The 22,669-nt window shown below is 40.4% G+C and overlaps 1 protein-coding gene and 3 long non-coding RNA genes across 4 annotated transcripts; 3 read left to right on the top strand and 1 right to left on the bottom strand.

Annotated features, from left to right (window-relative positions):
• Window positions 1-235: 235 nt before the first annotated feature.
• Window positions 236-5,299, top strand: LOC141582762 (uncharacterized). The gene is made up of 3 exons (XR_012515634.1): window positions 236-2,680; window positions 2,803-2,967; window positions 3,071-5,299. It is a non-coding gene; the product is annotated as an uncharacterized LOC141582762 (long non-coding RNA).
• Window positions 5,300-6,045: 746 nt separating this feature from the next.
• ATXN3L (ataxin 3 like) lies at window positions 6,046-7,107 on the bottom strand. Its single transcript, XM_074391697.1, has one exon. It carries the CDS (start codon window positions 7,105-7,107, stop codon window positions 6,046-6,048), a length of 1,062 nt encoding a protein of 353 aa, XP_074247798.1.
• A 5,807-nt stretch (window positions 7,108-12,914) lies between these two features.
• LOC141582789 (uncharacterized) lies at window positions 12,915-18,397 on the top strand. Its single transcript, XR_012515664.1, has 7 exons — window positions 12,915-12,997; window positions 13,269-13,334; window positions 13,441-13,568; window positions 14,307-14,424; window positions 15,186-15,349; window positions 15,455-16,361; window positions 16,458-18,397. It is a non-coding gene; the product is annotated as an uncharacterized LOC141582789 (long non-coding RNA).
• A 768-nt stretch (window positions 18,398-19,165) lies between these two features.
• On the top strand, window positions 19,166-22,372 carry LOC141582839 (uncharacterized). Its single transcript, XR_012515753.1, has 4 exons — window positions 19,166-19,366; window positions 19,476-20,372; window positions 21,113-21,214; window positions 22,126-22,372. It is a non-coding gene; the product is annotated as an uncharacterized LOC141582839 (long non-coding RNA).
• The last annotated feature ends 297 nt before the right edge of the window (window positions 22,373-22,669 follow it).

The raw sequence follows: 22,669 nt of genomic DNA on the forward strand, positions 1-22,669 counted from the left end.
CAAGAGTGCTGGCAGACAACCCCGTGTCCTTCTACACATATATCTTTGTGCCTCTTTCAAACAACTACGGTGACATTAAAATGAATCCTACACAGGACCTTAATGGGTATCTCGGGTACTCTGCAGATGTCACTGCTGATGAGGACCAAAAGCAAGGCACAGGTCCATGTGAGACTCAGCTGTCTAGGTAAGTGATGATGGTATCCATCTGTCCTTTCTGTTGTTCCAGTGATTTCAAGTATCCTGGTGGGAAATGCTAAGTGTACCTGGCATACCAGAAACCGTCATATTTCCCTCTGCATGTTTGGGAGACAACACCTAACCCTGTGAGCATGGTGAGACTGCAAATAACAGGTAATGATTTGGCATTCCCAGCCACAGCAGTGACCGTGGACATTTTGACTGTGCTCTCTGGAGAGAAATGGTGTCTTCTGGGACAACAGCCCTGAACTTGGTAAGCCCTGCCAGCATCGAGGAAAGAGTCTTTCAGTGATGTATGTGAGCATTGTGATTTGTAGGTGTCCTGGTAGAACACCTTGTGTGTTTCTGAGGCATAGGTGTCACTGTGTGTTTACAAGGTTCCTGGAAGGAAATCCCGACAAACAGGAGGCATGATCAGGAGACATGTCTGGTGTCTGGATAAGTGATGGTGTAAGGCAATCTCCACATATCTAGGTTAGTGAGATTCCTTTGCCTGAATGGTTTACTATGTGATGTAAGAAAGGATACTCTGTTCTCTTCTCCATGTGATCTTATTGATTTCTATCCTGGAGAGAATTCATGATGTATGTGCTCTGTGAGGGCTGATTAATTGGCACGTACCCAGGAAACTCACCTGGCATCACAGGAGTAACTGCAGTGGTGCAAGGAAGCCAGTGAGAGAGAATGGCGCATTCTACGACGACCTAGACCTTGGAGGGCCTGCAAACATCCAGGTACATTTCTGGCTTCCATAATGATAGTGAGCAGCCGGTTTGTAGGGTCCTGGTGGAAAAGCTGTGTCTCTGGACACATGTCACACATGTGCTTTCAAGTTCAGGCAGGCAGAAGTCAGAGCATGAGGACAGCCTTGAGGTCTCTCCAGGAGAGTCACGGACCATAGGATTTATTAGGGATTCAGGTATGAGATGATCATGGCTCTCATCATTGTAGTGACCATGGTATTTTGAAGGAATCCAAGACATAGATGATGGGCCTGTCCCTAACCATGGTAGGGCCCTCAGGATTTTGTAGCTATAGAGTGAAAAGATGACAGTGGTCACATCCCTGGTAATTTCAGTGGGATTTCGTAAATATCCAGGTAAGAAATGAGTGTTTTTGCTTAGGAAGGGAACATGGGATGCTGAAATTATAAAGGTAGGAAATGATGATAAACTTAATTTTGTGGGTGACCATGCTATTTTCTAGATAACCAGATAAGAGAGGATGGTTGCCGTAACTCGAGTATCAAAATTGAATTTCCTCAGGGCAGGCACATAGGAGCTGATGATGTTTCTTCCCATGTTAGTGAACATGACATTTTGTGGTATTCCAAATGTGATGGCAAAACCAAACCACAAAATGACCGTGAGATTTGTCAGGAGTCTTGTAAACAGATGGTGGTACCCTTAACCGTGAAGGTTATGATGAAATTTTATAGGTCAGTAATTAAGAGATAATGGTGATTCTAACCATGGTAGTGAATGAGGGATTTTGCAAGTCCCCAGGTAAGAGATGATGGTATCTGTAAAATTGTGGTGACGATGTGATTCTGCAGATATCTAATTAAGGAATAATGTGTTACTAGAAATGGTAGTACCTACGTGTTTTAAAGTTACCCAGGAAAGAAATAATTTGTCCCTAGCAATGCCATTTATTCTGCATAATTTTAGGTCACCATGTATGGTAGGTTTATCTAAATCTGGTAGATCTCATGGGTTTCTGTAGGTATCCACATGAGAGATGATGAGTCACGAATGGTAAACAATTGCCACTATTGTTACCAAGGTATTTTGTAAGTATCCAGCTAAGAGCTCCGGCTTTATATATTTGTTGGATGTAAGACTATTTTGTTTTGTATTTTTATAATATATGATTTTTCTTTTTTTTTTTTGACAGAGTCTGGCTGAGGTAAATGCTGATGTGGACATAAACCACAGCCCATACTGTGGGACTGTCAGAGAGACCCATTTCAGTGATGACGTATCCCTACACACCTTCCCACTGTGACTTCTTTCACAGGTACTCGAGTGAGAAATGATTGAGTCCTCACCATTCCTAGATTGGCCTGGATATTCCATTTTCTCTTTCAGCAAAAGTGTATGCTGAACCCTGTGAGTGTTGAGGGACTGCAGGGAGCCAGGTATTTATCACTGTATTCCCTACCCCCATGCTATCCCTAGGATGTCTATAGGTGTTGAGAAACAGTGTTTCTGTGCTATCAGGGTCAACCTGGGATGACGGCAAGTATCCAGGTCAAGTGAGTGTTTACCGTTAAGGTGGAAATAAGATTATTTGCAGGAGTGCTGGCAGCAAACCCTACGTCCCTCTACACATATGTCTTCATGCATCTTTCAGATTCCTACCGTGACATTACAATCAATTTGACATGGAACCTTAATGGAAAGCTTGGCTGCTCTGCAGGTCAACACTGCTGAGGACCGAAAGCATCACATGGGCCACGTGAGGTTCAGCTGACTAGGTAAGTGATGCTGGTGTCAGACCCCCTGTTGTTCCTGTGATTTCACCTCAGGTGTCCTGGTGGGGATTGATAAGGGTCCCTGGCATACTAAAAACCATGAATTTTTCCTCTGCATATTTCAGAAGCAATGCCTAACCCTGTAAGCGGGATGGGACTGCAAATAGCAGGTAATGATCCAGGGTTCCCAGCCACAGCAGTGACTGTGGGCATTATGCAGGTGTCCTGTAGAAAGAAATGCTGTCTTCTGGAACCACAGCCTTCAGCTGAATGGGCCCCTCCAGATCCTGGTAAGTGTCGTTGAATGATGGATGTGAGCATCGTGATTGATTTGCAGGTGTCCTGGTAGAATGCTCTGTGTTTCTGAGGTATGTCATAATTTCTGTTTTTCAGATTCCCGGGAGACAATCTTGACAGAAAAGGATCACCAGGGGACATGTCTGCTATCTGCTTAAGTGATGGTGTACGCGGCAAACTCACCACAGACCCCATGATCTCCACGTATCTAGGTAAGTGAGGTTCCTTTGCCTGAATGGTTTACCATGTGCTGGGTTAACAGCTGTTTTGGAAATAAGGGAAGTGGCTCTCTGTTCTCCCTGCTATGCAATCCTATTGATTTCTGTCCTAAAGAGAATGTATGATGTGTGCGCTTTGAGTGTGGATTCATTTGAATGTACCCAGGGAACTCAGGTGGCACTGTGCATCACTGGAGTAACTGCAGCGGATTTACAGGGAAGCCAGCCAGGGAAAATGGCGTGTCCTACGATGGCCTAGACCGTGGAGGGCTCGTGAGGATCCAGGTACATATTCGTCTCCCACCATGATGATAGCGTTCAGGCAGTTAACACTGGTATCAAAGCATTGTCTGTAGACACGTTGGTCGCATATTTGGTTTCAGGTTCAGGCATGCAGAAGTCAGAACAGAAGGCGCCTTGAGGTCTCTGCAGGAGATTCACAGACCATAGGATTTGGTAGGGATTCAGATATTAGATGATCATGGCCCTCATCATGTTAGTGATCATGGTATTTTGAAACAACCCAAGAAACATGATGGCCATGCCCCTAACTATGGTAGTGCCCATGGGATTTTGTAGCTATAGGGTGAAAAGGTGACAATTGTCATATCCATGGTAATGTCTGTGGGATGTTGTAAATATCCAGGTAAGAAATGGGTGTTTCTACTTAGGTAGTAAACATGGGATACTGAAGTCATAAAGGTAAGAAGTGATGACAAACCTAATCATGCAGGTGACCATGGCATTTTCTAGCTATCCAGATAAGAGTGGATGGTGGCCCTAACTCAAGTATTAACATTGGGTTTCCTCAGGTACGCATGTAGGAGCTGATGATGTCCCTTCCCATGTTAGTGAACATGGCTTTTTATGGTATTCCAGATAAGATGGTAAACCTAACCCCAAGGTGACCATGAGGTGTGTCAGGTGCCTAGTAAAGAGAAGCTGGTCCCCTTAACCGTGAAGGTTATGATGAAATTTTGTCGGTCAGGAATTAAGAGATGACGGTGAATCTACAATGGTAGTGAACAAGGGATTTTGCAAGTCACCAGGTAAGAGACGATGGTGTCTCTAAAAATGTGACCATGTGATTTCGCAGGTATGCAGTGAAGGAATAATGTGTTACTGGAAATGGTAGTACCAAGGTATTTATCAGTTACCCAGGAAAGAAATGTGTTCTTATGGCATTTTATTTGGGCAATTTGTGGGTCTCCAGGTCTGGTAGGTATTTCTTTATCTGATTGATCTCATGGGCTTCTGTAGGTATCCACATGAGAGATGATATATCACAACTTGTAACCAAGTGCCAAGGTATTTCACAGGTATCTCACTTAGAGCTCTGGTGAATATGAGTTTTTGAAGATATCCAGCAGGGAATGATGTTGGCCTAAACCATGATAATGCCCACAAGTTGTGCCCATGTCTTGGTAAGAGGTGGTGTGTGTATAGTTGTGTGTATAGTTGTCACCATGGCTTTTTTGCAGATTCCAACAAATAATGAAGATAAGCTTAACCACTATTATGAATATAAGATTTGGAAGGAATTAAGGAAAGAAATAATGTGGGCTTTAACCAAGTGGATATGATTAGATTTTGGGGATTTCTAAATAAGTGATTATGGTGTCCCTAACTATGGAATTTTGCAGGTTGTAGTCAATAGGTGATGAGGAATTTAATAGTAGGCGCAAACATGGGATTTACTGATGCCCAGGTAAGGCATGATGTGGTCCTTAAACATATTACAGACCATATGATTTTATGGATATCTACATAAGCAATAATATGTCCTGAAATCTTGATATAACCACTTTGTTTTCACATTTATAAAGTTGCTCATTCTCAAATACTTGGCACAGGGCTGATTTTCAAGTTGAGGAATGCACCAGCGGCCAGGTGCGGTGGCTTATGCCTTAATCCCTAACTTTGGGAGGCCGAGGCAGGCAGATCACTTGAGTTGAGTTCGAGACCAACCTGACCAACACAGCGAAAACCCGTCTCTACTAAAAATACAAAATGAAACCGAGCATCCTGGCACGCGCCTGTAGTACCAAGGTATTTATCAGTTACCCAGATACTTGGGAGGCTGAGAGGTACAAGAATCACTTCAACCCAGAAGGCAGATATTGCAGTGAGCTGAAGTTGGGCCACTGCACTCCAGACTGTGACAGAGCGAGACTTTGCCTCAAAAAAAACAACAACAAAAAAGTAATGCACCAGAGTCATGAAATAATGATCTTATCACAGAGGGCTTAGAAAGCAAAACCTCAGAAAATATTACCATTTCTCAAAATACTTGTGGAAAATAATTAAGAACCAGATAACAGAAATTGTGATCAGAGGAAATACCATCAGAATATACTTAAGTGCACAATAGGTAGTTGGAGGGTGAACTGTTTACCCTTCTAAAACCATCACTATGATCAACAGAGACAACAGATATTTTCCTCAAAGATTAAATTGGTTCATGAGAAATAAAAGCAACCAAAATGAGCCACATTATCTGCAGTAGAAGAGACTATATAGAAAAAGTTCTATGGCAAGAGCTAATTAGTTGATCTACAAACAGATCCACCAAAAATGCCCCAATTTTAGACACGTTAGATATTGCATACTCAAAAAAAAAAAAAAAAGGAACATTTTGAAAGCTGTTGTAAATTTAATTAATTGCTGAGTATCTCTTTGGCTAGTAGTTGAACGATCATTATTTAGTCCTACAGTGCTGTCCTCTTTCTGTTTGCAAACCACCTGAAAGTCTTATTTCCTCATCTCTTTTACAGATTACCAAGATGGATCCTACAATATAATCACACAGGATAATGTTGGAAAGTATGACTATCTAAATCATTTCTAAAGGTCTTACTGTTCTCCATCGATTTTCAAATTATTTCTAACAGCATCTAAAACCATGTCGACAGCAGCCTGGAGCATGTCTTCATTGCTGTCATCACTGAGTTCACTGTCAGTTCCTCTCAGACTTGTTGTTGGCGTTTCACGTAGACATGAACTGTGACCTGGTGAATCTGACTTTTGTTTCCTCTGCTGTTGTTCTTGCTCGTCCTTTTCAAAATAGTCTTTTATTTTCTTTAGCTCTTCCAAAGCAGGAGTTACACACGATGTCTGTGGAAGATCTTGCGATGTGTTTCTGGAAGTACCTTGCATGCTTAACTCAATAGCGCTGTGGAGATCTTGATCTTCTCTCTTGCTTGCTTGATGACTCAGTGCTAGAGCCCTCTGAAAATCCTCATCTTCGTCTGATAGGTCAGATTCATCAGTTTCTTCCGACACTTTTTCAAGGGCTGTTTTATGGTCTCTTTGTTGTCTTTCTAGTGGTAGTTTTCTTTCAGTAAGTTTTGGTAGATCTCTTTGTTTGACCCTGATGGTCTGCAGGAGTTGGTCAGCTTCACAGTCTGGCAGATCACCCTTAACAACAAATACAGAGTAGCCTTCCTTTTGTAGTTTTCTCAGGAATAGTGCCAGGTATGTATCTGATATTAATTCTGGACCCTCCAAGAGAGAATCTAAGTTAAACCAGAGTTTTCCAAATTTTCTAATAGTAAACCAGTGTTGTTCATAATTACATATAAAAGATCTTTCATTTATAGGATTAATCCCAAGCTTTTGATAGGCAGGGCTATTTAAAAGGATCACGTCTAAACCCCAGAACTTCAAGGCATTGGTTATAACCTGAATAGAAAAGAAACCTGTGTCATCCATGTTTCCTGAAGGCTGTTGTAAAAATGCGCGATAGTCTTCACTGGTGACTCCTCCTTCTGCCATTCTCATCCTCTCTTCTTCATCAAGCTGATGTGCAATTGAGGCTAATTCCACAGGGCTAAAATATTCTCCTTGAAATAGATTATTCAAGCAGTGCTGGGCGCAGAGGGATCCTTCTTGTTTCTCGTGGAAGATGAGCTCCATGTTGATTCTAACCAGGAGTTTTTGTAGGTTTGCAGGGAGATGTTGTATGCCCAGCTTTGGTACCTATCTGGACAGTATGAAGATGTCCATGTAATAGGTGTACAGCTTTCAGAGCTTATGAACACCATGGGATTCTGTAGGTATTCAGGTCAGAGATGATGTCACAAAGCACTATGGTGACCAAGGTGGCTTTGCCAGTATCCAATCAAGAGCTGATGGGAAACCTAAAGTGAATATGGGATTTTGGGGTTATCCTGTAGGTGATAATGATGAGTGCCCACGGGATTTTCAGATGTCCTATAAAAGGAAATACCTCTCTAATTGTAGTTGTCAGCATGGTTTTAGTAAGTAAATAAAGATGAAATTTACCACAGCACTAAACATAAGATTTGGTCGGTAACTGGGAAAGAAATAACATGGGCTTTAACTGAATGGACACCATGGGGTTTTGCAGTTGTCTATCTAAGTTATCGTGATGTCACTGACCACAGTAATAGCCATGGAATTTTGCAGGTTCCAGTAAGATGACAATAAAACTCACAGTGGCAAGGAAGATGAGGCTTTGCCAGTATCCTAGTTTGAGGTAATACGGACCTTAAAAACATTAGTGACCAAATGATCTCCAACCATCTAGAAAACCGATGATGATGCCCTGAACTCTTTTCGTAGCCATATGTTTTTACAGGTGTTCAGGTAAGAAATGTGTGTGCCTAACACAAGCAGGAACCATTAGATTTTATTGTTTCCTAGTTCCAAGAAAATTTGTCTCAAAACTTAGTAGGGACAAAGATATTAGCAGGTATCCAGGTAGGATATCACAGAGTTCCTCACCATAGTAGGAACTGTGGGATTTTTGCAGGTGTCCAGCGAATAGACGGTGTGTGGAACTACTGTATTGACCTTGGACTTCTCTAAGTGTCCGTGTACAATTAGTGGTTGCCCTAATGAGTGTATGGATGGAATTAGCAGGGGTTCAGATGGAAGGACATGTATCCTGACCACAGCTGCCACCATGTGTTTCTTCAGCTGGTAGTCAAGAGATGATGGGGTCTCTAACTACGACATTGGCCTTAAAACCTTAGGATTCAGGTAGAGTTCATGGTTCCTCTAACAATACTAGTCACCATGGGGTTTTTTGAGGTCCATGTAGATGATGTATCCCTAACCACTATTGCTGCCATATGGTTTTGCAGGCTCCCGTCAAGAGATAATGGTGAAACTCATATTGGTCGTTTTTGTAGGAATTTCATGGAATCCATGTAAGTGATATGTGGACCTTAAATATAATACAGACCGTCTGATCTTCAAAAATCTAGGTAAGTGATAATGATGTCCTCAACATCTGTTGGTATCACGTGTTTTGCAGGTATTCAGGTAAGAAAATGATACTGGGTCTGCCAATAAGTATTGGTAGCCATGACATCTAGCTTAACCACTTTTCTCGTTTAGCGATAATGTGTGTGTAACCTTAGGAGTGAATGAGGGCTTTTCAGGTATCTAGGCAAGTGATCATAACTTTCTTCACCACCCTAATGACCATGAGATATTTATAGGTGCCCAGACAATAGATGACAGTGCCTGTAACAATGTGTTGACCTTCAGGTTCTGCCAATATGCAGGTAGCATTAATGGGTTTGTAAAGATGGAAGTGACACAAGTTAATCTGCAGATGTTCTGCTAGAAAAATTTGCATTCTTAAACACATCTGTAACAATGTGCTTTTTCAGGTTTCAGTCTAATGGTCAAGGTAACCCTAACAATGGGGATTAACATGGAGCTTTGTTGGTATCCAGGCAAATGATGATGTGGGACTTAACACACAATAGACCTTCTGACCTTCAGAAATTTACATAAGTGATGTTACCTCTATTTAACATTTGTGTTACCATGTTTTTTGGGTTTTTTTTGCAGATATTCAGGTAAGAAGTGATAGTATTCCCATAATTCCTGTTTAAGAATGTGCCGTTACTGCTTACTAGTTCAGAGAGAATGTTTTGAAACCTGGTTAAGACTGAGGAATTTGTAAGTTTCCAAGTAAATTTTCGTAGTGTTTCTCATCTCAGTATTGATGATGGTATTTTTACAGGTACTCAAATCAAGAGATTGTGACATGTCCATGGTTTTGACCTTGATATTTTCTAAGGATCAGGGTAAAGTTGATGGTTCTCCTAATGCTAGTAGTTCTCATGAGCTGTTGCATGGTTTAGGTAGAAAAAGATGTATCTCTAACCATGGCTGCCTTCATGGGTTTTTTAGGTTCTACTCAGTGGATGATGGTGAAACTAGCAATGATAGTGAAAGTGGACTTAGCTAGAAGACAGGAAAGAGATGGTGTGAGCCTTTACACATTAGACAGCTTCAGATTTCAGTTATCTTACAGGTAAGAGTTGATGGTGCCTATAATACTGTGGTTACAGGACTGTTGTTTTTTAAGCAGATATTCAGGTAATGCCTGTGCTAATGTAAAGGTGAGAAATGAGGGCATTTATACATTAGAGACCTGAGTTTCAGATATCTAGGAAATTGATGATGGTGATCATAACTGTCATAGTCACCTGGTTTGGTACAGGTTTGCAGGAAAGAGTAGGTATGAGATTGTTTATATTCTTGTTTAGTGATAATTTGTACTTAACCCTAGTAGCAAGTGAAAAATCTGCAGGTATCCAGGTAAGTTACCACATTGTCTATCACCACACTAGTGAACATGGGATTTTTACAGATACTTCTTCAAAAGAGAGAGGTGTCTTTATTAGAGAGGTGTCTCATACCTCTGGAGCTATCCAGGTATCGTTGATGAGTCACAAAAAGAAGTGATTGAGGGTATTTGCAGTTGTCCAGGTATTATAAGAGGTGTACTAAACACATTTTTCACAATATGCTTTTCAGGTTCCTTTCAAGAGATCATAGGGACCTTAACAATGGCCATTAATGATGGACATTGTGAGTATCTGGTAAGTGATGAGGTGTGCTTAATCCACAGCTAAAAACATTTGACCTTCATATAAGAAGGTAATTGATGACTGTGCCCCTAACAGTTGTTACCATGTTTGCTTGCTTATTTGTTTTGAAGATACTGAGGTAAGAAACCATAGTCCTTACCAGTGTTAGGAACCCCATGAGTTCTTAGCTTTACATATTTTAGAAAATTTCTCTTTAACCCTGTGGGTGTTGAGTCATTGCCATATCCAGATAATTTTCATGATGTTCCTCACCACAGTATGGGATTTTTGCAGATATCCAGTCAAGAAACAATGGTTTTGTCTGGCAACATTGTTGACCTTGAGTACTGCAAATGTCCAGATAGAGTGTATATGTCCCATAATGATGGAAGTCACAAAAGTGATTTGCAGGCATCATGGTTAAAAAAAAAAAGTGTGTTTTAACACATATTTCAAAATATGTTTTTCAAATTCCCGTTAAAAGATTGTGATGAACCTAACGATGGTTACTAACATGGTAATTATTGATGTGGGTCTTTCACACTGCAGAATGTAATCTTCACATGTCTAGGTCAGTGATGATGGTGTCCCTAGCACTCGTATTAGCATATTTTTATTTTCGGCTATTAGGCAAGGTCTTTAATAGTATAGAGCTAAGAATTAATATGACTTTTATATAGTAGAGACTTTTCTATTTTCAGATACCTAGGTAATTAATGATGGTGTTGAGAACTCTGATACTAATCTTGTTTTTTGGCTGGTTTGCGTAGAATAAATTAATTTTGTGTAACAGCACAAATAAGCATGAGATTTTATTGTATTCTTATTTAGAGGTAATATGTATTTAATAATCATGGTGATAGATGGACATGTAGGTAACCAGCTAATTTATCATACTGTTTACCGCATAATGACCATGGGATTTCTGCAGGTATCCATTTAAGAGAGGAAAGCATCTCTTCCTAGATACTGACATTGGAGTTCTGGAAGTGTTCAGGCAATGTTGATGGGTCCCAAAATGACAGAAATGGTGAAGGAAATGTGCAGCTGAGCAGGTATGATCAGATATATATTAAATATACCATGTTTCATAATATGCTTTTCAGGATTCTATCAAGAGATTATGGTGAGCATAACAATCGTAGTTGATGTGGGACATTGCTGGAATATAGGTAACTGATGTGGTAAGCTTATACCACAGCAAAACTACTTGATTTTCCTCTATCTAGGTAAGTAGTAAATGATGTCCCAAATACTCATTACTGTGTTTGTTTCTTTTTTCTTTATGTATTCAGTGGTGAAAGAGTACTTACTAGTAATAGAAACCATGAGTTATTTCTTTTCCCATTTTTTTCTGGAGGCGGGATGGAATCTCACCCTGTCACCCAGGCTGGAGTGCAGTGGCACAATCTCGTCTCACTGCAGCCTCCGCCTCTCGGGTTCAAACGATTCTCCTGCCTTAGCCTCCTGAATAGCCGGGATTACAGGTGCCAGTTAGCACGCCCAGCTAATTTTTGTATTTTTAGTAGAGATGGCATTTTACCGTGTTGGCCAGGCTGGTCACGAACTCCTGACCTCGTGATCCACCCGCCTCAGCCTCCCAAAGTGCTGGGATTATAAAGGTGAGCCACCGCGCCCAGCCCTTTTTACATTTTAGGGAAAGTTTGTTTAACTTTGTGAATATTGAGGGATTTTCACGTCCAGTAATTATCATTGTGTTTCCGACTGCACTCATAATAATGCGATCTTTGCAGGTATTTAGCCAAGAAATTATGGTCTCATCTGACATGGTGTTTGCCTTGGTGTACTACAAATATTCAAGTAGAGTTGATATGTCCAGTAATACTGGAAGTAACTAAAGTTATTTGGCAGCAGCATCATAGAAAAAGAATGTGTCCCTTAACATGTATTCTCTAACGTGTTTTTCAGGTTCCTGTCAAGAGCATGTGGTTAACATGGGACTTTGCTGGTATCCAGGTAAGTGATGATGTGGGCCATGGTATTGATGCATGGCCTCTACTTATTGCTGTCCATTTTCTGTTATTTGAAAGTATTCAGGTATGAAATTATAATCTCCTTACTATTTCTATTAATCATGTTGAGTTTGTTTTATATATTAATGTAAACTTACATTTAGCCTAGTGAGCGTTGGATCTGCAGATATCCAAGTAATTCTTATGATATCCTGCTTCTCCGATGTAACCACAGGGCTTCTGGAAGTGTGCAGTCAACAGAAAGTGTTTTCCCTAACAGTAGTGCAGACCATAGAATACTACAGGTAATCAGGTAGAGTTGATGGGTCCTGCAGTGGAGGAAGCCACCAACTTTGTCCGTAGATGTTTAGGAGGAAAGAAGTGTGTGCATAGGAACCTTGTAACAATTTGTTCTTCAGGTTTCAGTCCAGAGAACATGATGAACTTCAAAATGGTCATTCACAGGGATTCACCTGGTGCCCAGGTAAGTGCTGATGTGGGCCTAAACCACAGCACAGGCCATCTGATCTTCATGTGTATAGGTGATGATAGTGTCACATTTTTGTGTGTTTATTGCAACTATTCGGCTAAGCATGAGATAGGCCTTAACAATGTGAGGAACCATGAATTTTCACGTTTTTATTCTGTAGAGAATTTATGTTCAACCCTTTTAGTGTTAATAAGTGCACATATCTAGATAACGACCATGGTGTTCCTCTCCCAGTAGTATTCATTGGAACATTGAGAGTGCAGTCAGGAAATGATGTTCTTATCTGACAACAACAGCACTTCCTTGGAGGTATTCAGGTAGAGTTGATGGGTTCTGCATGATGGCAGTGATCAAGGTTACTTTCAGGTGTCCTGAAAGAAAAGTTGTGTCCTTTAGCACTTATCTCAAATTGTGCTTTTCAGATGCCTGTCAAGAGATCACAATGGACCTAAATATGTTTCTTAACAGGAAACATTGCTGGTGTCCAGGTAAGTGATGATATGACATTGACTCATTAGAGACCACCTTATTTAGAGATATCTGAGTTGTTAATGATATCCACAAAACACATACATTAGCATTGTTTTTGGCATGTGTGCAGTTAGAGAATTTGTCCCTAACAATACTAGGAAATGTGAGATTTTACTGTATTCTTATTTAGAGATAATGCGTATTTATCACTCAGAGCAACAGATGAATATGCCAGTATCCAGGTAACTTAGAGTCTTACCTATCACCAGGTTATTGGTCATTTTGCAGGTATGACTTCAAGAGAGGAAGGAGTTTCTTACCGTAGTTTGAACTTGGAATCGAGCAGGCATCCAGGTAGCATCAATGGGTTCTGAAATGATACAAGTGACTGAAGGAGTTTGCAGGTGTTCAGCTATCCGAAGACATTTACCAAACACATTTTCCACAATGTGTTTTTCAGATTCAAGTTTAAGACATCATGTGAGTCTAAGAAAGGTAATTAAGTGGGACATTGCTGGTATCAAGGCAAGACATTATGTGGGACAAAAACACCACACAGCACAGCCCATCTGATCATCATGTACATAGGTAAGTGATGACAGTGCCCCAGGCACTTGTTTTTTGCCTTTTCCATGATTGTTTTGCAAGGGTTCAGGAAAGAAATCATAGAACCTGTATCAATTCTAAAAACTAAGGGAAAATATATAGCAAACCTTCTGAGTTTGAGGAATTGTATGCATCCAGGCAGTGATCCATGGTGATCCTCACTACAGTGTGAATCCTCACTACAGCCTCAAACCATCATTCCTTGACCAGAGACCTATAAAATCACAGAAACCATATGATTTTATAGGTATCTGGTCAAGGAATGATGGTTTGAGGCTGGGAGCAGTGGCTCACACCTGTAATGCCAGCACTTTGGGAGGCCATGGTGGGTGGATCACGAGGTCAGGAGATCGAGACCATCCTGGCCAATATGGTGAAACATCGTCTCTACTAAAATACTAAAAAAATTAGCCGGGTGTGGCACGCACCTGTAGTCCCAGCTACTCAGGAAGCTGAGGCAGGAGAATTGCTTGACCCTGAGAGGTGGAGATTGCAGTGAGCCGAGATCATGCCCCCGCACTCAAGCCTGGTGACAGGGCAAGACTCAGTCTCAAAACAAACAAAAGAAATGACGGTTTGGTATGACAACAGTGTTGACCTTGGAATACTGAAAATGTCCAGGTACAGTTGATTTGTCTCATAGGGATGGAACTCTCCCAGGTTATGTGTCCTCCTGGAAAACATTGTGTCCCTTAACACATAATTCACATTGCGTTTCAGGTTCCTGTGAAGTAATCGTTATGAAACTGAAAGTGGATGCTAATAAAGACATTTCTGGTCTAAGTCAGTGATGATGCACACCCTAACCAATCATAAATCGTCGGATTTTTATGTACTAGTAAGTGTAACCATATAATTTTTGGCACGTGTTCAGGCAAAACGTGATTGTATCTTACTAATTCTAGCAGGCATGTTATTGCCTAGTTCATATTTCACAGAAAATTTACATTTAACCATGTAAGTGATCATTGATTTCCATGTATCCAGAAAATATCTTGGGGCTCCCCATCACAGTAGCAACCATGGGATATTATCAGCTATGCAGTTATCACCACCCATGATAATGTCTCTAACAAAGATGTGTTGACCTTGAACGAAAGCTAGTGTCTTGGTAGAGTTGATGTGTATTCCAAAATAATGGTAGCATACAAGGTTGTAGACAAGCACCCTGGGAGAACAAGTTGTAGCCTTAAACACAGTCGCTATATATGATTTTTCAGGTTCTTGTCAAAACTATGAGGTAAACCACCTAATGCTCAGTAATGAAGCATTACTTGCAAACAGGTAATGATAACTGTTTCCTGTAATAAGGGGTAATTACACAATGCAGAGCATTGGATTTTCTAGGTAGGTAAAATGGGGTCCCTTATATTTAAGCTAGTGTGTATTTTGTAGGTAATCCTTTAAGGTTTTGGGGCCAGTATACAGATACCAGATAAGATCCTATTAACTTGTAAAATACCTTGGTATGTTCTGATATCAGCTTTATTAATGTTTTTACACAATATCAACTTAAACTTGTTTTTCACATGCAGTTAAAAAATAAATATGCCTCTAGTAATATGATTAATGCAGAGAATTTATTGCATGTGTTGACAGATAATGAGTATTGAACACTTTCTGGGCTACACAGATCCACAGGCATCTAGGTAATTGACCGTATTGAAGAACATGAAATTAACGACTGGAATTTTGTGGGGATCTAATCAAGAAAGCACAAGATTCTTAAAAGGTGTTTTCCTCAAATGTCTACAAATATCGAGGTACATTTGATTAATACAAAATAATAAAAGTGCCCAGAAAAAATTGGAGGTATATAGGTAGAATGATACATGCAGCAGTCACACTATTCACAATTTATATTGCAGATTTACGTCAACATATTGCAGCAAGCCTATCAAAGCTGAGTAATAAGGGACATTGCGGCGGAGGTATGTGCTGATGTGGGCCTAAACTACAGGCCACAGAGTGGGACTGTCACAGAGACTAGTTCAATGATGACGTGTCCCTACATGTCTTCCTGCTGTGATTTTTTTTCCCAGGTATTCAGGTGAGAAAAGATTGAGTCCTAACCAATTTCCTGTAGGCCGGGGTTTCCCATTTTCTCTTTCACCGAAAGTGTATGCTGAACCCTGTGAGTGTTGAGGAATTGCAGGTAACCAGGTATTTATCATTGTATTAGCCACCCCTGTGTACTGTCCCTAGGATTTATAGTGTGTCCAATCGTGAAACGGCGGTTTTGTGCTATCAGGATCAACTAGGATTACTGCAAGTACCTAGGTGGAGTGGTGTGTCCCATGAAGCTGGAAATACTCAAGGTTTTTTGCAGGGGTCCTGGTGGAAACCCCATGTCCTTCTACCTATATGTCTTGGTGCCTATTTCAGCCTCCTACCGTGACATCACAATGAATATGATACAGGTCTGCAGGTCAGCACTGATGAGGACTGAAAGCAACGCACAGGCCACATGAGGTTCATCACTAGGAAAGTTATGATAGTGTCCATCCTTCCTGTTGTTCCCATGATTTCACTTCAGGTGTCCCAGGAAAAAAGATAAGACTCCCTGGCATACTGGAAACCCTCAGTTTTCCCTCTGCGTATTTCAGAGACAATGCTTAACCCTGTGAGTGCAGCGGGACAATAAATACCAGGTGATGATCCGGCGTTCCATCCCCTCCACAGCCACGACTGTGGACATTTTGCAGGTGTTCTGTAGAAAGAAATGCTGTCTTCTGGGACCATGGCCCTGAGCTTGGGGGCCCTGCCAGCATCCAGGTCAGTCAGTGATAGATTTGAGTAGCATGATTTGCAGGTGTCCTGTTAGAAAACCTTGTGTGTTTCTGAGGCATTATCTCAGTGTATGTTTTCCAGATTCCTGGGAGGAAATCCCAGCTAACCAGAGACATGATCAAGGGACGTGTCTGCTCTCAGGGTAAGTGATGATGTATGCCATAAACTCAACACAGTTATGTGATCTGCACGTATCTAGATCAGTGAGGTTCCTTTTCCTGAATGGTTTACAGTGTGATGGGTTTATGGGTATTCCAGTAAGAAAGGATAGTGGCTCCTTGTTCTCCCTGCCATGTGATACTGTTGTTTTCAGTCGGGGGGAGAGCATATGAAGTATGTACCCTGTGAGTGTTGATTGATTGGCACATACCCAGGGAACTCACGTGACACTGTGCATCATAAAAATAACTGCAGTGGATTTGCAGAGAAGCCAGCCAGAGAAAATGCCATGTCCTACAAGGAGGGCCTGCAAACATCGAGGTACAATTCTGGCTACCACAATGATGATCATGAGCAGGCAGTTTGCAGGGTCCTGGTAGAAATGCTGTGTCCATAGAAACGTTGGTCACATATGTGGTTTCAAGTTTCCATGGAGAGGTTACAGGAAACTTCTTTGTGCTTGAGCAGAGGACTGTGCCTGAATTTAGGGCGGTGATGGTGTGGGCCTAAGTAGGCCATGGAGTATCCGATCTTCCCATACTCAGGTAACTGCGGATGGCTTTCTGGCTCTTGTCCCTGTCCTGCGGTGGGTTCCTTATCTCATTTTCTGTTCTTTATTTTCTGCAGTTATTCAGTTAAGAAACTGCTTTGCCAACCAAGGCTAGTAAGCATTAGTCCTTGCTATGTTCAACTTTGGGAAAATGTGCCTTGAACATGAGTCCGTGTTGGCTGAGGAAGATGTGGGTGTCCAGGTAAATTCTCCTACTCCACCAGACCACAGGATGGAATGATAGTTCTGACCCATCCTCAGTCCAGAGCCAATAATGGTGCCAGCAGTGAAGTGGAAGTTGGAGTTTTGCCAGGATCTAGGTAAGATCGATGGTTCGCGGAGTACAGCAGTGACCAGGCCATGTGGTGTGTGTCCTTTTTGTCTTTCAAGTGCGCCAAGTGGCATCCCAGAAAACACCTGTCAAATGCGTTTCTTCTTCTGCTGCTAGTCATATGATCAAGGCCAGTCTGAGAATGGCCATTCAGGGGCCCTAGATAGTAACCAGGTAATTGATCACATGAATGCTTTGCCAATACAGACCACCTGAGCTTCAGATTTCCTGAAGAAGGAGGACACTCTCCTTGACACAGTGATTTTTCCATGGTTTCCTGCAGGTATAGAGATAGATGTTCTGACAGTATCTCATGAAAGACATTCTGACTTTCCTGCGTAGGTAATTAATGATGGTTCTGAGTCTCCTAGAGTAACCTTGTGTTTGACATATGTGTTGGGAAAAAATAGTGATTCCCAATGCCAGTAAGCGTGCGATTTTACTGTTTGCTTATTCAGAGATAAGGGGTTTTTTGTTTGTTTTATAAATTTCACACTCCCTGCAATGGATATGCCGGTGCCCAGGTAGTTGATCACATTGTCTCTCACCCTGATGTGGACTATGGGGTTTCTGCAGGTATCCCTTGTAGTCTCTGGCCTCAGAGTTCTTCAGTTATCCAGGTATCCTCGATGAATTATGAAATGATGCCAGTGAAAAAGAGTATTTGTGATTTTCCTTGTAGCATAGGTTGTGGACCAAGCAAAGTTTCCCCAATATGTCTTTCAGATGAGTGTCAGGGCATCACAGCATGCCTTTTAATCCTGGGTAACGGGCATTGCTGGCTGAAGTAAGTGCTGATGCAGGCCTAAACCACAGCCTGCAGTGTGGGAATATCACAGAGGCTTAGTTCAGTGATGGTGTGTCACTACACATCTTCCTGTCGTGATTTCTTTCCGCGGTATTTGGGAGAGAAATGATTGAGTCCTTACCAATCCCAGATAGGCCAAGTTTTCCCATTTTCTGTTTCACCAAAAGTATATGCTGAATCCTGTGAGTGTTGAGGGATTGCCTAAACTACAGCCTTTTTCAGGCTTCCACAAAAGTTGTTTGGTAGTGTACAGGCATCAGATCATGTGACTTTTAACTCATTAGATGCCTTCTTATTTTCAGTTATGTAAGTAATGAATGTTACTTTGATCATAATGATCAAAGTTATTTACAAGCATCCATATCATGACTGTTATATAAACCTTGTTTATGGCATTATGCAGTTTAAAAATTGACTTATCCCTAATAATAGTAAGCATGAGTTTTTAATGTATTATTCTTTTGAGATTATGTGTATTTAACACTTGTACTGATAGGCATATGCAGGTATCTTGATATTTTATCATACTGCTCATCACCACATTATTGGCCGTGGATTTTTGGAGGTATCTGTCAAAAGACTAGAGGGTGCTTCTTCCTGTAGTTTGACTTTGTAGTTCTGTTCTTATCTAGCGTTTATGGGCCCCAAAAGATTCAAGAGACCAAGGGAATTTGTAGTTGTACAGGTATAATCAGACTACTACCAAACCCATTTCCCACAATGTGTTTTCCAGGGTGTGTCAGGAGATCATGGTGAGCCTATCTGTGGTAATTAGTATGTGATATTGCTGGTTTTGAGGTAACTGATAATGGAGAGACCTAAACCACAGCACAGATTATCTGATCTTCATATAGATATAAGTGATGGTTGTGTCCCTAACACTTGGTGTTACCATGTTTTCTTTTTAAATATTTGAATAGGAAATGATGGAGTCTTTATCAATTCTCAAAACTATGAATTTTCTCTTTTTATATTTTAAGAAGAAGTTTGCTTAACCTTTTGAGTGTTAAGGAATTGCACATACCAGGTAATTGTCATGATATTCCTAGCTACAGTAATAACCATGGGATTTTTACAGGTGCCCTAAAAACAAATGTCTTCTCCAACAATGGTCTTGGCCTTGTATTACTACAAGTATACAGGTAGAGTTGATGTTTTCATAATGATCAAAGTTATTTACAAGCATCCTAGTAGATAGAGCACATTGTATGTATGTATCTATATATATATATCTCAAAATATGTTTTTCAGGTTCCTGTCAAGAGATTATAACAAACCTAACAATGATCATTATCAGGGACTATTTCTGGTATCCAGGTAAGTGATGATGTGCATTTTAATGACATCACAGACCATCTGGTCTTTACATATCTAGGTAAGTGATGTTTGTTTGCCTAAACTTGTTTACCATGTGATTTAAAAAAAAAAAAATCTAGTAACCATGTAACCCTATTGTTCTGTGTTTTAGAGAAAATTTATTTTTTACACTGTGAGTGACTTATGAATTGCAGACATCCAGGTAATTTTCAATATGTTCTGCATCACAGTATTATCCATAGTATTTTTACAGATGTGCCGTCAGAAAACAATGGTGTCTTTAACTGTGGTATAGACCTTGTATTGATGCAGGTTTCCAGGTAGAGATGTTTCCTGCATTGATGGAAGTGAATAAGGTTATTTGCAATTGTCCAAGTTGAAAAGGTGTCCATATTCACATTTGTCATCATGTGTTTTCAGGTTCCAGCAAAAAGATCATGTTGAACTTCATAATGACAATTAATGGGGATTTTGCTTGTAGACAAGTGATTATGTGGGCCTTAAGCATCCTGTAGATCATGTGATCTTCAGATAGAAAGTATACATGAGGTCCCTAACATTTGTGTTATCAAAGGTTTTTTGTGGGTATTCAAATAAGAAATGATAGTCTCCTAATAAATACTTGGAAGCAATAACCCTTTCTGTTTGAGTTTAGGTATATGTTTAACCTTAATAGCATCTAAAATATATTTAGGTATCCAAGTAAGTTATAATTTTGCCCAATACCTATATATTGACCATGACTTTTTTTTTCTTTTTTGCAGTTGTCTTGTCAAGACAACAATGTGCCTCTAACTAGGTTGTTGACTTTGAACATCTGAATGTTTCCAGGTAAATTTGAAGGGCCCCGTAATTTTCAAGTAACCATGGAATTTTGCAGGTGTTCATATAGTACATGCATTCCTAACACAATTTTACCATGATTTTTTTTAAGATCCGGTTAAGAGATTATGGCGCCTTCTCTACTATGGTTAAGGCCCATATCATCTCCTAACTGATACCAGCAAAATCCCAAATTAAATACTATTGTTAGCTGAACAATCATCATCTCTTGATTGCTGTTTTTGCAACATGTCCACTCAACAACTGATGGTGTCTTGGGCCAGGAGCAGTGGCTCCTGCCTGTAATCCCAGCACTTTGGGAGGCTGAGGTGGGTGGATCACGAGGTCAGGAGTTCGAGACCAGCCTGACCAACATGGTGAAACCCTGTCTCTACTAAAAATACAAAAATTAGCCAGGCATGGTGGCGTGTGCCTGTAATCCCAGCTACACAAGAAGCTGAGGCAGGAGAATCGCTTGAATCTGAGAGGTGGAGGTTGCAATGAGCCTTGATTGCGCCACTGCACTCCAGCCTGGGTGACAGAGCGAGACTCTGTCTCAAAAAAAAACAAAAAAAAACAGAGAGCTGATGGTGTCTCTAACTACAAAACTATAATGTTGATCCTAGATACTTGCTGGTATCTAGGTAGATTTTATGGTTCTTTTTTAAGGTTATAGTGCCCATAGAATTTTCAGGTGTTGAGGTTATTGATTTCTCCTTAAGCACTGTTGCCTCTTTGGGTTTTTGTAGATTCCAATTAAAAGATTATTGAAAACCCCCCTATGGTACTGAAGGCAAGATTTTTCTTGCATCCAAGCACAAGATGATGTTGGTACCAAAGCTGATATCCAGGTAAGCAATTCTGGTGTTCTTAAGCCAATATAGTGACCAAGTTTGTTTGCAGGCATTCTTGTAAGTTACGTTGACTAACCACCATAGTGACCAGGAGAATTTTGCAGATATCCTATTAAGCTATGAAGATGTCTGTAAGTAAGTTGTTTTCCTTGGAAATGTGCAGGCATCCAGATAAGAGTTGATGGTGACCCTAATCAGGATCATGACCATGGGATTTTGCAGATAGGCAAGGAATGATGTGCCCCTACTGCAATATTTATCTTGGCCTTTTTAGGTATTCAAGTTAGAGATGGTGTTTGTCTAATACATTAGTGACCATGGGGTTTTTGCAAGTATCTAGTTAGAAAATGATAGTGTCTGTATATATAGTGCTAACCTCTGAATTTTGCATGTATCCAGGTCAAAGTTGTTCTGTCACTTACCATGTTAGTGGTCTGAGGATATTTTAGTTGTCCAGATAAAGGGTGATGTGTCCTTAACCACATTAGTTACCAAGCAGTATTGCATGTTTCCAGTTAAGAGATGTTAGTGGCCCCAACCATGGTATTTACCATGAATTTTTGTAATTTTCCAGAATACAGATGGTGTTTCACTGCCTTCAGTATTGAACATGTGGTTTTACAGGCATCCTAGCAAGAAATTATGTATCCACAATTCTGTTTTTTATCCTCAGATTTATTTAGGTATTATGGAAAGAGATAATGGTGTTCCTAACATTTACTGACCATAGGCTTTAAAGATACCCAGCCATGAGATGATAGAGTCTTTATCAATGTTGGTGTCCATGGGAATGAAAGAAAAATGGAATTTTTTTGTCAACTATGTATTTTATTAAAGTAATTCTAACATTCAGTGTTAAATATTATATATTTTTTAGTCCTTTTTTTTTTTTCTTTTTTTGGATACAGGGTCTCGCTCTGTCACCCAGGCTGGAGTGCAGTGGCTCAGTCATGTCTCACTGCAGCTTCAACCTCCTAGGCTCAAGAAGTCATCTCATTTCAACTTACTGAGTAAGTGGGACCACAGGTATACACCACTATGCTCAACTAATTTTTGTATATTTTGTAGAGACAAGGTTTCATCATGTTGCCCAGGCTGATCTTGAACTCCTAGGCTCAAGTGATTGACCATCCTCGGCCCCCCAGAGTGCTGGGATTACAGGTATGAGCCACTGTGCCTGGTCCATAGTCATGTTTTATTATATACATTTCTTTCTGTTCAGTTTCTACACAATGACATTTTCACCTGGAGTCTTAAGCTGTTTATTAAATAGTTTAACATCTAAGAGTTAGCAATATAGACATATGTTATATAAAATGTGGTTGTTCATAAGGAAAACTAGGCTATAGATACAGTCATTAGAGGGTTAAAAGAGCCAAGGAAGAGAAATACTGGTGTACACGCTATGGATAAAAACATTTGTACTCTTACCTTCCTGATATAAATAGATAT

This window comes from Saimiri boliviensis, chromosome X (genome assembly GCF_048565385.1).
Source record: "Saimiri boliviensis isolate mSaiBol1 chromosome X, mSaiBol1.pri, whole genome shotgun sequence".
NCBI classification, from domain to species: Eukaryota; Metazoa; Chordata; class Mammalia; order Primates; family Cebidae; genus Saimiri; species Saimiri boliviensis.